The sequence below is a fragment of the Felis catus genome, chromosome E1 (assembly GCF_018350175.1).
Source record: "Felis catus isolate Fca126 chromosome E1, F.catus_Fca126_mat1.0, whole genome shotgun sequence".
Classification (NCBI taxonomy): Eukaryota; Metazoa; Chordata; class Mammalia; order Carnivora; family Felidae; genus Felis; species Felis catus.
This window is the reverse complement of record NC_058381.1, coordinates 20,316,410-20,332,662: the sequence shown is the minus strand read 5'-3', so window position 1 is coordinate 20,332,662 and position 16,253 is coordinate 20,316,410. Positions and strand designations below refer to the sequence as shown.

The following is a 16,253-nucleotide window of genomic DNA, read 5'->3' as shown; positions in this document are numbered from 1 at the left end:
GGCGAGTGACACCTGCACTGCCTTCCTGCTGGGTGTCATCAGTTTGGGTGAGGCCTGAGTCATCTTGAATCTTACTTCCGTCTTCTGGGTTATTGGCACTCCCATCTAATTGACTACTAACTGCAAGTGTTATGAGTGTCTTTCCTGTTCCTCGCCATTAACCATCTGGGTCTCTGGGTATGTAGGTATAGAAAATGTGGCTATGAATCTCCAGATGTCAAGACTTGGGGACTGCGTGGGTGGCTAAGTCTGGCACACAGAGATCCTCATTAGACCTTTGCTAAAGGATGTGGAAGGTGCTGGATGCTGGGGAAGCTCATGTGGGTGCTGTCCGAGGTGGCCAAGTTTTCACCCGCAGCACACAGAGAAATGAAGAAGGTGAGGGGCCAATCTCCCAAGCTGAGGGTTCCTGAACTAGCAGACCAGCCTCGAATGGGTGAGTGGGGTGGGACCCTTCCCTCTTGGATTCCTGAAGCCACCTCAGTTACTCCCAGGGTCCCTGTCTGCTCCTTGTTTACAAGGTCAACGCCGCCCTGCTCTCCTGATGACAACTTTAATGCCACTCAGAAAGGATTAAGATCTTACTTAAACATACACACAAAGCTCCCTTGGGCACAGCTGTCAAGGTGAAGAGCTGAGGCGGCAAACCTTGTAAAAAAAAAAAAAGAAGAAGAAGAAGAAGAAGAAGAGGAGAAGGAGAAGCAGCAGCCAGCTATAAGGTTGGAAACATCACGAGGGAGATCCGTCTGTTCAGAAACCCGGTTGGTGCAGACTCTTTCTGCAGAAATGCAGTCTGCTCTCCCCGGCTCACCCCAGCCAGCCTAACCTCCCTCCAGGGAAGGAGAGGGGGCGTCCCACTGGCCACAGGGCCGGCCATCCTCAAGGTCATGGTCCTTCGCCGTGTGAGCAGAGTCAGCTAGGGCCCCAGTCTCCTCCAGCTGGCGTGAGTGCTCACTACCTCTTAGGCCAGACCCGCTTCCTGTCAGCAGGGGGTCAATCAAGGGGACAGGTGTAGACCTGGTGGGTGGGCCTGGCTCCACCCACACCTTGGATGTCCCTACAGGGATCTTACTGTGCCTGTGCAGTTTATACGGCACTGTTACTCCATTTGTCACCTCACTCCACCCTCCTAACACCCTACAGGCAGATCTTATTAGTTCCCTCCTAAAACCTAAGGGGGCCGAGAGAGGTTCAGGAATTTCCCCAAACTCACACAGCTACAACATGGCAGTATAAAGACAGAAACCCCGGTCAATCTGCCTGTTCCACATCCTGTGGTCTCCTCCCCTTGCCATCACATGCCTCCCTCTTTGGATGGTAGTCCCCTTTCCAGAGGAGGTTCGCTAACCCTGGTAGTTACGAGCCTTGGCGATGGGAGTCCTGCATTGCTGGAGGCCGGGGGCTTGCCCAATCCCATGGGGTCTCCCAGCCACCCTGGGGAAGTTTACCCCTGTGGACTTGCAGCCCACCTGCCTACCTGCCACAACGCCAGCCACGTAGACAAGCCCAATGCGGGTTGCTCCGTGCACCATCTCCAAGGGCACCCCTACCAGGAGCTGCAGCACCACGTTGAGTCCCAGGTGTTCTATCCTGTACAGAAAGACCACTCCATTCATACACTCATTCATTCATTCACTCACTCATTCATTCATTCAACAAACACTGTATGCCAAGATGCTGGGGATCCAGCAGGGAATAAGACCCTATACCTACCTTGAGGAGCTCATGGTCTGGGTCTAAGGGACAGGAATTACAATGTAGACAGGTCGTCTTGGAAACAGCATACCTTGCCTGCCACCTGGGACAGGAAGGAACAGTGCAGGGCCTGGGCAGTGCTTGGCAATGCCTGCACCTGCCATAGTGAGACGGTGCCTCACCACGGTTAAGATCCAGCAAATCCATCCATTCACATACGAGAAGCCAAGACTCCGAGAGGGACACTGACTGGCTTACAGTCACACAGCCCGGATTCCTGGTGGGCAGAATCTGCTCCATTCACCAGGCCACAAAGTTACTCTGGCTCACTACACATTTGTAAGAGCTACTGATGTTCAAAGAGAAAGATGTTTTCAGGACAAGTGCAAGCATTAGAGGGGCGCGTGGGTGGTTCAGTCAGTTAAGCATCCAGCTCTTGATTTCGGCTCAGGTCATGATCTCACGGTTCGTGAGATGGAACCCGAGTCAGGCTCTGTGCTGACAGCGTGGGGCCTGCTTGGGATTCTCTCTCTCCCTCTCTCTGCCCCTCCCTTGCTCACTCTCTCGCTCTCTCAAAAATAAATAAATGTTAAAAAAAAACAAAACAATTGTAAGTATTAGAGATATCTCTTAGAACTTAATAATTCAAAGTTATCCCTTCAAATATCATGAAATCCTTTAAAATCCCATTCTACCCAACACTCAGGGTTGGGTTTTCTTACCCTATGAATACTTTCCTTCTTATACTATCATACATCTACGACCGGATCTCGTTGCTAACTGGTGTCTAGCCGAATGCCTATGTTATTGGAAAAAGTTGTCATGTTACTATTGCTATATCAATGTGTGCTTTCAAGTTTACAAAGCTCTTTAACATCCACTGTCTCATGTAAATTGAGCCTACAGCACCTGCACAGCTTCCTGGGGATGTTTAAGTTATAGGGTAACAGAGCACATCATGAGGGGTCTGGACCTTGGCCTGGGTCACAGTCCTGGTCCTGGTCTGCAAGGCCCTGCCTGGAGACTAATCACTGTGCCATGTTGGGCACACGTGAGCACCTGTCTACCCAGGAGGGCACCTGCAAGGTAGCTCAGACAGATGGGGCTCTGTTCTACACTCCTATCATGCCTGGAATCTTCCAGCCCTGACTGCCAGCCGAAGGGTTAGAAGTGTCAGACAAACGCACTGGAAAAGAGCCGGACGCGAGCATCAGGTTCATAGAGAGACTGCAGAGGTTTTCCGGTCCTGTCTTCTTGGTTTACAGGCAAGAGCCTGAGACTAGAAGACACCTGGTGAGGGGAACTCAGGGCTCCTGCGTCCCAATCCGAACTCCTTCCTCTCTACCGCACTGGATTCACTGGTCCAGAGTGGGCCCCTGGATCACAGGTCACCTTGCTGGGCTCATCCCAGATGTTGGCCAGCTGTCCCTATCTCCTGTCGGCTGCAGCGCCAGCCAAGAGCCCCTCCCTCCCTCAAAATCACAGACCTAGAAACTCCTCCAAGGGCTCTCCCAGGCAGGCACTGCCCCATTAGAAGCAATAGCCAGAGAAAGGCCTGAGGCCACCACTATGGGCCTCAGCTAAGAGCATCTGTGCACTGTCCACTTTGGCCTCCAGGCTTTTAGCTCCCAGAGGCAGAGAATGGACAAAGAGGCTTTGGAGGCTTTGTCCATTCTTGTTCCTCACCCCAAAAGATCAAGGAAGGCCAGAGGTCATTCCTGGAAATAAGGCAGCAGTCTTACCCACTGTGGAGTCACAGGCTTGGGCAGCCTGGGCAGGGAATCCCCTCAACAGATACTATAATTATTGCTAGAATTCCTCAAAAAGACTCTCACCACCTATAGAGACCACCTTGGGAGAAAGGCGCTTTCAAGAAACCTGTCCTTTATTCCACTTCTGGGGGCACTGACACGCACACAGTTTATGGGTCATGAACTTGGTAGCTGACACTTCCCTTTTTGCTTTGGCCACTAGGAAGCTCAGAATGAACTTGTAACCTACATTTGTACCGCTTTCACTGTGGGCTTAAACTTAGCATTTTCCTCCATCTATTTCCCCTTTTCCATACCGTGTCGGTAATGAACTACCTTCTGGTATTAGGTAAGTTTCAAGGAGCCACCTCAAACCCTGTGTCCAGGAAGATAAAAACAAACTGAAACATATTTCCTTCTAGGCTCTCTGGACCTCTTGTTTTCCTATGGGGACTCTAGCCAGAGCGAACGAAGGCAGGCACTCACCCCGCGTGCATGAAGATGTACGTCAGGTAACGCCATGCCTGCGCGCGGAGCTGTGGGTGGTAAACCAGCGAGTTCTTCAGGTATCGCGGATGGGTTACCTGCAGCACGAATTGACCCAGCGACACTCCGTTGTAGAGGAAAAAGGCAACCTGGATGAAAACAGAATGGCAGGGGCCTGTTACTAGACGCAAAACTGGCCAGGAGCCCCTCTGGTGCTAACGTTCGGAATCCCCTGCAGGAACGTGTCACTTTTCCTCCTCGGAGAATGAGGGACAGCCCCTATGGCCGGCACCCTGCCTAGCTCTCGGCCACCTCTCACCCCACTTCGGTTTGGTTATTTTGTGTTAAATGGTCACGTGGGCTCTGCCCGCACCTCCTCGGTGCGAGGCGGGAAAGGCTCGGGGGGGGTTTCAACTAATTGCAGCAAAAACTTACATACCCGTTTGGGGGATGAGGCAATTCTACACAAGGTGATTTTTTTGAGTTGCGGTAAAATACGCATAACATAAAATGTACCACCTTCATCAGTTTTCAGCATACAGCTCAGTGGCATCCAGTGTGTTCACGATGTTGTGCAGCTGTCAGTGCCACCATCCACAGAAGTCTTGCAAAAGTGACACTCTGTCTCCATTAAGCACCAGCCCTGGCAACCACCATTCTACTTCGTCTCTATGAATTTGACTCCCCTGGGTGCCTCATCTAGGCGGACTCACACAGGTGGCTGGCTTATGTCACTTAGCATGATGTCCTCAAGATTCACTTATGTTATAGCATGTGTCCAAATTTCCTTCCTTTTTTAAAAAATTTTTTAATGTTTATTTTTGAGAGAGAGAGAGAAGGACAGAGACAGAGCGTGAGCAGGGGAGGGGCAGAGAGAGAGGAAGACACAGAATCCGAAGCAGGTTCCAGGCTCTGAGCTGTCAGCACAGAGCCTGACACGGGGCCTGAACCCATAAGCCATGAGATCATGACCTGAGCTGAAGTTGGACGCTTAACCAACTGAGCCACCCAAGCACCCCATTCTTTTTTTTTTCTTTTTAATGTTTATTTGTTTTTGAGAGAAAGGGGGAGCACAATCGGGGTAGGGGTAAGGGGAGGGGGGGGGGAGAGAGAGAGAATCTGAAACAAGCTCTGAGCTGTCAGCACAGAGCCTGACATGGGGCTTGAACCCACAAACCATGAGATCATAACCTGAGCCAAAGTCAGACACTCAACCGACTGAGCCACCCACGTGCCTTTTTTGTTTTCTTAGAGTTTATTTATTCAAGTAATCTCTACACCCAACGTGGGGCTTGAACTCATGACCCTGAGACAGAGTCACAAGCTCCTCTGACTGAGCCAGCCGGGCGTCCCTGGGATTTTCAGTCCTACAGTAAATGGCCCCAATTTGCGTGTCTCTTTAAGACTCAGGTCAGGGGCGCCTGGGTGGCGCAGTCGGTTAAGCCTCCGACTTCAGCCAGGTCACGATCTCGCGGTCCATGAGTTCGAGCCCCGCGTCAGGCTCTGGGCTGATGGCTCGGAGCCTGGAGCCTGTTTCCGATTCTGTGTCTCCCTCTCTCTCTGCCCCTCCCCCGTTCATGCTCTGTCTCTCTCTGTCCCAAAAATAAATAAACGTTGAAAAAAAAATACTGTTAAAAAAAAAAAAAAGACTCAGGTCAGCTTCGAAATTTTCTTTTGTTCTCACCCATACTGCCAGGTTGTCAGCAGGTTGTAAACCAGGTATGACAGCCAGGTTCTTACTCCCTATTGCTGGCTGGTTGTGGGCCCCTTCTAGTAACTTCCCACCACGTCCCTCCCATTCCCTGTTATGGACCCAGGAAACCAAGTTACTGAAACTATATGTAAAACAAAAGCTTTGGGCTTTAGTACAAGTACTCTGAAACAGTTATGTCAGCATTTTCTTCTTGATTGGTGGTTTGAGTTTACAGAGCTGCAGTTTCTGGAAATTTGAAACCAACCTGGACGCCTCTCTGGATGACCTTGGGCAAATTACTTGAACGCTCTGGTCCTTGGTTTCCTCATCTGGAAATGGGGATGCCCACGCTTCCAGGCGTCATGAGGTTTGAAAAGTGCTGAAGCACAGGAAGGGCCAGCTGTGCGTGTCATGTACTCAGCGAATGAGGCTGTAATCGGTGTGGGGTTCGGGCCTCCTGGGCGGGACCTGTGCCATTCCCAGCGCCCCCATCCCCACCCTCCAGCAGATGGACTCCCCTGGGTTCTCTGGGGAGCCGTTCTGTCCATCTTACGTGACACGGGTGGTCTGGCAGCAAATACAGCTCCCGAGGCAGCTCATTATTATTGGTCCCCAAATAGAATTTAATAAATAGACCAACACAGTAAGCATTTGGAGAACGATTCCAAGAATATCTCAGAAACATCGCATCTTCAACATGCGCTTGGATGAAGCCGTAACAACAAACAGAGGAGCGCTTGGCCTTGCAGACCAGCTATTGCGATTCAGGAAAAAAAGAAGAAGATCGCCATGGAGCTTAATGATCCTGCCATTTGATTCGGCATCAGCTTTATAGGAACATATGCCGTGGTGGTAATTAGGCCCGTGGCTCTGGAAGAGAAATGCTGCAGACTACGGAACACCATTCAGGAGCTGGGGTTGGGGGCCCACGGGTTCTAGGCTCAGTAGCCAAAAGAATTCAGTCTCTCACACAGGGGCACACACTCAGAAAATGGTACCTTTGGCTTCTACTGCATAAGCAGGAGACGTTTAGAATAACGGTAGGGACGGATGATTCCCTAAGGGGAGAACGCTCTTTCAAAATACGTTAAGCCCACATTTACCTGTTCATAAACACTCCCTCCCATATGCATTTTGAGTAATGCTTCTGTGTTCAGAAAGCGCCACCAGGCACTCTTGCGCTAAATAGAGGAGTTCTATGGGAGAAGGAGGCGGGCCTGGTGATCCCTGCTCTACGGGAGGCGGGGGGGGGGGGGGGGGATGGAGTCCTGGGGGAGCAAACGACTGGTCCACGTTCCTCACCAGGGAGGAACTAAAATAACTTACTTTTAAGGAGTTAGCCTGGCCAAATCCCCCACGTCAACAAGCTTAGGACATTGTTCTTGTTGCTGCTGTTTTGGTAGGGGGTGGTCATATGGGGATTTTGCTGCAGCGATAATAATCTTCGGAATATCCTTGTGGTCCCGGGGTTCTAACAACACTCACAGGCCCTGTAACACGGCCTGACTGGCAACTCGGCCTCACCCGCCGCCTTGTGGTGGAGGAGACGCTGCCCTTCCTGTCTTGATCTCAGACACCCTCTTGCCCACCCACTCCGCGCCCCCCACCCCAGGGCTGGGCAGCCCCTTCCCCACCCTTGTGCTTGCCTCCAGCAGCGTGACCGTGATCATGAACCAGGGCGGGGGGCAGCAGGTGTAGCTGTCGTAGTACCACTTCCGGTCAATCTCCCGGGGCAGGGTCTCGTAGGCCACGTGGCGGATGAGCCGCTGGGAGAGGTTCAGCCCTTTCTCCTCCAGCAGGGCCTTGCTGCAGAGTCGGCGGTTGCCCTGCAGGATGGCCTGGCGGAAGCTGTTGGACCGCTTGTTGCTCATCTGGGTGGGAAACAGGGCGGGGGGAAGGGCTCAGAACTGGGGTCTCGGGGTCTCAGCACGTACCTTGGACCGACCAGGCCTCATCCCACCTTTCTCTTTCTTCTACACGGGTCCCACGTGGCAGATGTTCTAAAGCAACTTGTTTTGGGCTCCTCGGATATTCTTAACTAGTCTACCTGTTAGATAAGGACGGTGAACATCCTCATTCTACAAAATCAGAGAGAGGTTTAGGAGTCCAAGTTCAAACTCAGAACCTGTACCCATGATCACCGTACCTTCCTTCCACCCACCTACCCATCATCCATCCGTCACAAGTGAGTGTCAACACATTGCCAGGCACAGAGGACACAATGGTGCTTAAGACAAATAAGAAACCAGCAATCGCGGCTCAGCGTGAAGGCTGCTGGGGGAGCACGCAGGCGGCAGCCCAGCCCTGTCCCACGGTGGTCAGGGAGGGCTTTCTCGAGGAGGGGGTAACTGAGCGAGAACTGAAGGATGAGAAGGAGCTCGAGTCCTCAGAGATGCCAGCTTGGGAAGAGGTGGGCAGCCCTGGTGAGGTGGACCAGTTTGCAGGGAGGTCTCTAGAACGAGAACCCAGAGCTGTGTTTGTGGAAGGTCATCACTCCTGAGTGCCTGGAATGCTTGGCGCGCCAAGGGACTGGTCGTAGAGCCTTGTCTGAGGACCGGCCCTACTGTCCGCAGCCTCAGGCTGCCCGATGCATCCTCACTGGAGTCCTGGTGGCCTCGCTCTGTGGTCAGCCTGACCCCCAGAAACCAGGCGGCCGGCCTTGCTGACTTCTAGGCTCCTGGGGCCTCTGTGGCATCCCACCCGTCCTCCACGACCACACTCCAGATCCTTCTTACAGGGAGATAAAGCTCTCCCACCTCCAGTACCCCCACTGGGTAGCTGGGGTGGGGGTTATCAACATATTCCTGGGACTGTGGCCCTATCAGGGAACACTTGGCTAAACCTGATGGCAGAAGCCCAGAGAGGTCCGGCTGGTGAACCAGGCCAGACCAAGCCACAGGGGTTTAAGGTAGAATGAGCCTCTGTCTGCAGCACCCCTGCTCCATTCCCGGGTTCCACGGTCTTTCGCTTTCAAAATCTGGCTTAAAGCTCACCCCCTCCAGGAGGCCTTTCCAGATGAACCCCTCCCACTGATCCCCTATTCTCATCCTCTCCATGCCTACAAAGCTCGGATCTGGTTCCTCTCGCTGGTGCAGGAGTTCTGTAAATGGAGGCAATCTTGGGGCTTCGTGTTCACTGCAAACCCGAGACAGGATCACGTTGTCAAACTGTTTTGTAGCCCCTGTTACCATCCTCTCTCCCAATCCCCAAGTGTGCACAGCACACATACTCACAGCACACCCACAGCCACACCCTGAAGCCGGGCAACGTGGGCTCAGCACGAGCACTGTGCACACACACTCGCCATTCGCCCGCACCCTTGATGTGTCTAGGGCCACCCCGCGTCTCAGGCCTCATGGAGCTTACAAGCAGAGGCACATGTGAATTATTCGGTGCACAGCATTATCCTCACGTTACGAAGATGGGGACTAAAGCTTGGAGGTGAGTAATTTTCCCAAACACCAGGATTTTCTCCAAAGAGTCAGGATTCAAATCCAGCTACATCTGACTCCACAGTCCATTTTGTGCCAGTTAGATAAGGGAGCCGCTTCTTCCAGGTGGATGAACCCATTCTAGGCCTTGGTGAACAAAACCCAGGCCAGATTGCAGTCCCCATTCACCTCACTGGCAGGCATCCTTGTACAGTACACAAGCTGCACACCCGTACACGACAACCGTGGCCACCCAGGTGTAATGCAGCGTGGCCTGTGCTAGAAGAGAGGCCTGGGCAAAGCACTGCGGGGGCTCTGGATAAGGCGGGTTCATTCTACCTGGGTTGGGTTGGGGAAGGGCCCACAAAGGATGCAGGCGGGTTTAGCTGGTAAAGGAACATTAGAGATAACAAAATCTTTCTAATACTCCAGGTTATTTAATCCTCGCAACAATCCTGAAGAGGGAAGGTATCCTTTGGCTTCATTTTACAAATGAGAAAACACAGGCTCAGAGGATCTTTCTCGGTGAGTGGCAAAGGCAGGGGCGGGAGCAGGACCCAGGTCCTCTCTGGGCACGCTGCCTTACCCAGAGCTCCCCTCCTGGCGAGCCCCCCCTTAGTCCCGGTCTCCAGGCAGCCCTGCTCACACAAATCCAGGCTCTGGCTGGCTGCTCCGGCTTAGAGCGTGAACACAGAAATCCTGACAGCAACAAGCAATCTGCCGTTGGGGTTCACGCAGAAGACCCACAGATCCTCGGCTGGAGAGAAGCATTTCGTGGGCCCAGCCAAGCCTTCCCTCTGGCCTGAGACTGAGCAGGGCATGTGGCAGTCGTGCTGCCACTCCGGGTGTGGATGTGGATGGGCCCACGCAGGACTGGCCCGGGCCACTGCTGGGCTCCAGGTCACAGGGCTCATCCCCACCACCCATCCCGTGAATCCGATCCTCCATTTAGCTCCGCTCCGTCCCCCACCCTCTCGGAGGTCTGCTTTCTGGCTCCCCTCTGAACAGCCCCTAAAAACCCTACAGCTGCTCCCTGCAATCATGCTACCCTCCGAGCAAAGGCAGGTCTCCATCACCAGGCAATTAAAATAGCCCCAAAGCCTGGACACCCACGTCAGAGAGCTCACCAGGAACAATGGTAGGCACGGGCAGTACTGACCCCCCATCACCGGTGCCTTTGAATTCTAGGAGCCTGGGGGACTTCGCACGAGTCGTTTCACTCTTGCCCTTCCACGGATGGCAAGAAAAGGGGTGACTATCTTCACTTCACCAACAGGGACACCGGGAGGAGGCTTCTGGCCTTGTACTGACCCAGCTAGTTCATACAGCTTCTACTCTTGTCCTGTCCATCCGCATCCCTGCTGGGATGCTTCCTGCTGAGCCCCCCTGAACGCCATTCCAACCCCACCACAGTGGCCCCCATGACAGCAAAGCAGTACCTCCTACTGAGGGAGAAGTCTCTACTCCAAGACACTGGACCAGTGGGCAGGGCTCACAGGCCGCCTGTCTCCAGCCCCTCCGACTACCCAGGACGGTAGGTACCCAGCCAGCAGGTCTGACGAGGTCTGGCCTTCACCCGAGTGCCCCATTGCTCTCAGCATCCACTCTCCAGCTCTTCTTCTTCCAATGATAACCTCCCACTTCCTACTCCTAGCCCTTCCTCTCCGTGGAACTGACCCCACCGCCAGCTCCATGGGTGGGCACCGATTGGCCTACGTCACTCAACACATCCCACTGACCCAATCTAGGCCAATAGGCGGGAGGAAATCCCAAGCCTTGTGCGGGAACAGAAGAGTCCCTCTCGTCCTCTGCATGGTGAGGGCCTGAGGGTGTAAGGGCTGGAACAGCTGCAGCCACTTTGCTGCCACACGGAGAGTCTGGAACTGCCAGGGGCTTCTTTGAGTATGGGCTGACGCTGCAGAAGGCAGAACCGAGTGACAATGAGAAACCAGGTCCTCAGAGATGTCCTTCCACCTTCTGAAGCCTGGACTTTTTCAATGTTGCAAGTCAACAGTTCCCTTTAGTTGCCCAAAAAGATCTTTTGTTTTGTTTTGTTTTCTGTTTTTTGAGAGGGAGAGGGTGCAAGTGAGTGAGGGAGGGGCAGAGAGAGAGAATCCCACAAGGGGCAGAGAGACAGAGGGAGAGGGAGAGACAGAATATCCCATGTAGGCTCCACACTGTCAGCATGGAGTCGGCAGCGAGGCTTGAGCTCACGAAACCATGAGATCATGACCTGAGCCAAAGTTGGATGCTTAACGGACTGAGTCACCCAGGACCACCCCTGGTCTTCTAAGCCATACACCCCAAACAGGTCCCTCCCAGCAGCGAGAGCCCCAGAGTGCTCACCAAGTTGACAAAATCCTGGTAGCCGATCTGCCCATCCGCCTGGCTGTCGGCGAGAGCCAGGAGCACCTCCCGTTTGTGCGGGTCCAGCTTGGAGCTGTGGCTCTCCAGGAGGCTCCGGAACTTGCCTGTGCTGATGTAGCCTGTGTTCCCAGGGTCAAACTGAGGGAGAAGCACACATAGCAGTGGGGTCAGTGGGGCCCTGCAGGTGTCCCACCTCCATCCCCATGCACGGGCTCCTGTCCCCAGCCCTCTGCCAACAGAGGCCCAGGACGCCTCTGGGGTATTTCCAAGGCCCCCAGAGGAAACATCCAAACAGGGCATGGACAACCACTTAAAAGTCCTAGAAGGCCCCAGAGCCCTTGGAGATCGCCCAACCCAACCATCTCGTGCATGGACAGGGAAACAGGCTCAGAAGGGGTCAAGCTCCATCCTGTCCGCCCCTAATCCTGACCCTGGACAAGAGGAAAGCAAGAAGGAAAAGGCAAGAAGGGAAGGAAGATGAGGAACTTCTGGCGTGCGGGCCAGAGGGACTCCAGTGGGGAATGCTGAGGCCCTGGGCCTGGGGAGCAGGGGCCCAGCCTTGCAAATCCTCCTGTACTTGACTGCAGGCGCCTCTCACACCTGCATGCAGGCACACCTACAGCCATACACATGGGCTTCGGTGGGGGCTCCCCAGAGACCCCGTGCAGCTTTGCACCCCCCCTCCCAGGGGCCCCTTTCCACCCTTGTCTCCCAGGGAGACTCCCACTCACCCTGCCCAGCTACTCCGTGCAGTCTCGGGATTCCCCGGGACGCAGGCTGCTCTAGCTGGCCCCCTACACATCGGACAGACCTCGGGCCGCCAGCCCACCCGGCCCTTCACTCTCCTCCCTGCGCCTCTTCACCGGGCTGCTGGGTCACTGGCACCAGCCGCACCGCGTACCCCAGCGTTTAGCAGGAGTCGGGCATGATCGGCACTCAGCAAACATTTCTTGGGTGTATAAATAGTGGGTGTTGGGATGGACAGACAGGTACTGATCTTCCAGGGAAGGTATTATCGGTCTTCTTCGTCTCTCCCAGAGAAGCCCATAGCCTTTCCGTGCCTCTTCCACAGCCCCTCTTCGCTCACAGAGCCGCCCCGGGGTCCCCCGCACAGCACACGCCCTGCTAGAGAATGATGCCAACTGTCTGTCGCCACTGCTGAGAGCTGTCCTGTTCAGAGAGTGCTTCCCCACACGAATTCGCTGTGCCTACACACGCTGTGGTGAGCTGCTTAGATTTTAGAAAGCAAACAGTGGGCGTCCGTGTATGCGCAACAGGGGAGTCCAGGTGACCAAACCCACATTTACTCCTTTTTTTTTCATTTTTAAATTTATTTATTTTGAGAGAGAGAGAGAGAGAAAGGGCGTGAGCAGGGGAGGAGCAGAGAGAGGGAGAGAGAATCTCAAGCAGGCTCCGTGCTACCAGCACAAAGTCCGATGTGGGGCTCGATCCCACGACCCTGGGATCATGACCCGGGCCGAAATCAACAGTTGGAGGCTCAACCAACTGAGCCATCCAGGCACCTCTCCCCCTTTTCTAGATAAGGTCAACGGAGACTATTTTAGGAAGGCTGTTCCCGCGTGCAGTACCTCTAAGACAATCCAAGAGAAACAGCCCAGACTCACAAGTCATGGGCTATTTCAATTCTTCCCAGAACTCAACGAGGGAGGACATCTCTAAAGAGGTCTATTTAAAAATCTGCCTGTGTCCCCACCCTGAAGTCCAAATACCAGGTTCCAGGGATGACACCTATTTAGTTCACACCACTGAGTATTTCAGGAAACTCAGCCACTCCCTGCGCCACAAAGATCTTTAAGGATGAAAACACCTAACGTTTGCTGACTGTCTCATGGGGCCAAATACCTCTCTAAGCACTTTATGTGTATAATTTCTTTGACCCCCCCCCATGACACCTTCCTGAAGGAGGTCCTATTACTATACTATCCCCATAGGACAGAGGAGGAAATAGAGGCACAGGGGGATGCACAGAGAGGTTAGACGATGTGCCTGGCAGGCGGTGTTCTCCACCCAGACAGTTTAGCAGCACTGGTGGCCACTGACCTTCAGCCTCCAGGGGCTGCCCTGGAGCAAAAGTGAAGGATCACCGTGGTGAGAGGAGGGGGAGGAGGGGGCTCTGGGGGTCTCACGGCCCCACCTAAACAAAGATTTTGAAAGCAGGACAGAGCCTCACATAGCAACAGTTCTGACCTCCTTATTGCTCGGCTAGGAAAGTGAGGCCTGCAGAAGGAAAGTGGCAATGACAGGCAGCGAGGGTCTCCTTCTGATGCCTGGGACCCCTTGCATCCCCAAGGGCTGATGCAGGACATCTGACTCGCCAGCCTGGCCTCACACAGGCCCCTTTGTGCTAGGTGGGCTGATGGTAGGGGTGAGGGGTGGAAGTTGAGAAGCAGCCCTGTGTCCTGGGAAAATCCACTCTTCCCCACTGCCACCCGCTATGAGCATTGTGGTGGTGGTGGGGGGGGGCACTGATATGCTTATAGGATAGAGTCTCTCCTGACATGGTCTGGGGGGAGCAAGCCCTCTCATTCAAGAGCAGTGACACCAATTGCTTCCCAGGGGCTTGGGAGGGCAGTGGGGTGGAGGGGCTGGGATCAGGCAAGGGCCCCTTTCCCTTGTTTCAGCTCCAGACAAAGAACCACCTGCTCCCCAGCTCTCCCTCCCCCTCCAGGGCTCCCTGCTGTTGTCCTAGTGACAGGGGCTGCCCTGTGGCTCTGGGAGCCCCCACCCCCTGCCAGTCCTGCCCCAAGCACATTACAGCCTCCAGACTACTGAGAATGAGCTGGAAACAGGCCGAGTCTTCCTTCTCTGCCAAAACTCTACCTTTCATGCCAGGGCCAGACAAGCCAGACAATGGGGGTCATCGCTACCCTAATAACGAGGCCTCAGGGATGAAGAAGGGTGCCTAGCAGGGAGAGAGACACAGGGAAGGGGCTGGCTCCACAAAGGATGCCTTCTGCCCCCCACCTCCACCACCTGGGGAAGAGGACAGCAGAGGCAGACAGTGGGCATGGGGTATGGGGGTGGTGCAGAGAGAGGAAGACAAAGGGAGAAACAGTCACAGAGAGAAGACACAAGCAGAAGGTGGACAGAGGTAGGTCCTGATGCCCCAGGAGAAAGCCGAGGGCTTTGAAAGGAGGCTACGAGGAACGAGGGATCCCATTCTTGTTTCAGCCACTAACTAGTTTATATAATTTAGGGTAAACATCTCAAGCCATAATTGCCCCATCTATCAAGCATGCCTAATGTCCCTTCAGGTTGTAGTAGGTTAAAGCAAACGTGGGGGCAGCCGCTCTCCAGGGCCGAGGGCTTCACAGACTTGGTGTCCACTTCTACTTGCCTCATTCAGAGCGAAGCAGGGGGCACCCGTGTCAGGGGGCTTGGCTGCCCCTCCTGGGTTCACTTCCTGCCCTTGGGCCTCCCTCAAGGCCAGGTATAGGGGATAAGATCCATGGTCTGGAGCTTTGGGGAAAATAAACCCTACACATGCAATTTTCCCTGTTAATAATGTACTGAGGACCCCAAAGCTGCCCCCTGCCATGTGCCCTGTGCCCTGGACTCATCCACTGTCAGTAGTGGGTCGCCTTCTGGATGAGGTCTGGCTGGGTGGGTTCCCAGTGATGGGGGGGGGGCTGATGTGGGGGCCGTGGGGGGCAGTGGCTGTGAAAGGGCTGCAGGCAGGGCCCAGCAGGCAGCCAGGAGTCAGGAGCATCCTCGCAGCTGCCTCCTGAATAGGGCCCCCAGCACTGCGGAGGGAGGGGGCAGGCCAAGTCCACATTCAGCCTGAGTGGAGGATGCCGGCAGCAGGGGGAGGAGAAAGGCACAGACTGAGAGCTGACCCTCCCACAGGCTCCCCGCCCACCTGCCTCCGCCATGAAAAGAGCTGCCAGAGGCTCCTCAGGGACATTTAATCCCAGCAGCACCCAGCCCTCTGGCCCCTTAATCCCCCAGGTTGCCAGTTTTCCCCCGCCTGGGGCCCCACACACGCTCTGTCATGTACCCTGTCTCCTGCCCTGGATCCCTTCCTGTGCACTTACGACCTAGGCTGGGAAAAAGCCTGGGAATCACGTCCTGTACCACCTAAGGCTCTTTCCCTCTTTGGGGCAAAGGAGTAGGGGGAGTTTCAAAAGGAGCCCTGCCCCACCTGCTGCGCTGTCTTGGGCAGATCATTAGCCACACTGCCTCAGTTTCTCTTCCAGTCACATGGTAGGAACTCTCCCTTCTCAGGGTGATGTAAGGAAGTCCATCCCCATGGCTGCACATATAAGCAAACCATATGCAAATGAGGCTTGGGGAAAGAGAAATCCACAACCCACACAGCACACAGAGGCAGCCAGTCTTCTATCTTTGCTCCGTCGTCAAAGGGCTGATGGGAAATTTGGGATCAGGATGAGGCAGCTCACATGGGAGGGGGTGAGGTCTCTGCTGTCAGGGAGACCCGGGGACATTGGGGAGAAGGGCAGCAGGCCAGGGGATCATAACGTATGGCCCAGAAGAGCTGAAAGGAATCTCTATGGCTCTCAAACTGCTCTGCAGAAACTTAGGGCAACCCCACTCTGAGTTGTTTCCTGTCCTGGCCTTCTGCACAGCACTTGTTGAACGACAACATGATAGAAGCTACATATATAGAATGGCTGCTAGGTTTCAGGCACTACCTCATTGAAACCTCAGGTCACCCTATGTCCTGGTTTGGCTGAGACAGTCAATAGGCTTATACCTATTGTCTGAGCATGATTATCACCAGCGCCCCTTTCCCCCTCAAAATGGTCCCAATTTGGATGATAAATTATATAGAGTCCCCCATTTAATCCT

At 54.2% G+C, this 16,253-nt stretch overlaps 1 protein-coding gene across 5 annotated transcripts in view; it reads right to left on the bottom strand.

Annotated features, from left to right (window-relative positions):
• The window catches only part of RHBDL3 (rhomboid like 3), a 49,212-nt gene that overhangs the window by 21,427 nt on the left and 11,532 nt on the right, over nucleotides 1–16,253 (bottom strand). For 4 of the 5 annotated variants that reach the window (XM_023243712.2, XM_023243711.2, XM_023243713.2 and 1 more), the window contains 4 exons: nucleotides 11,403–11,561; nucleotides 7,272–7,496; nucleotides 3,933–4,081; nucleotides 1,478–1,590 (listed from right to left, as the gene is read on the bottom strand). In XM_023243712.2, coding sequence (XP_023099480.1) covers nucleotides 1,478–1,590; nucleotides 3,933–4,081; nucleotides 7,272–7,496; nucleotides 11,403–11,561 — 646 coding nt within the window. Of the gene's footprint in view, nucleotides 1–1,477; nucleotides 1,591–3,932; nucleotides 4,082–7,271; nucleotides 7,497–7,585; nucleotides 7,795–11,402; nucleotides 11,562–16,253 lie in introns of those variants that run through there. The other variant, XM_045044514.1, reaches the window with a different exon arrangement.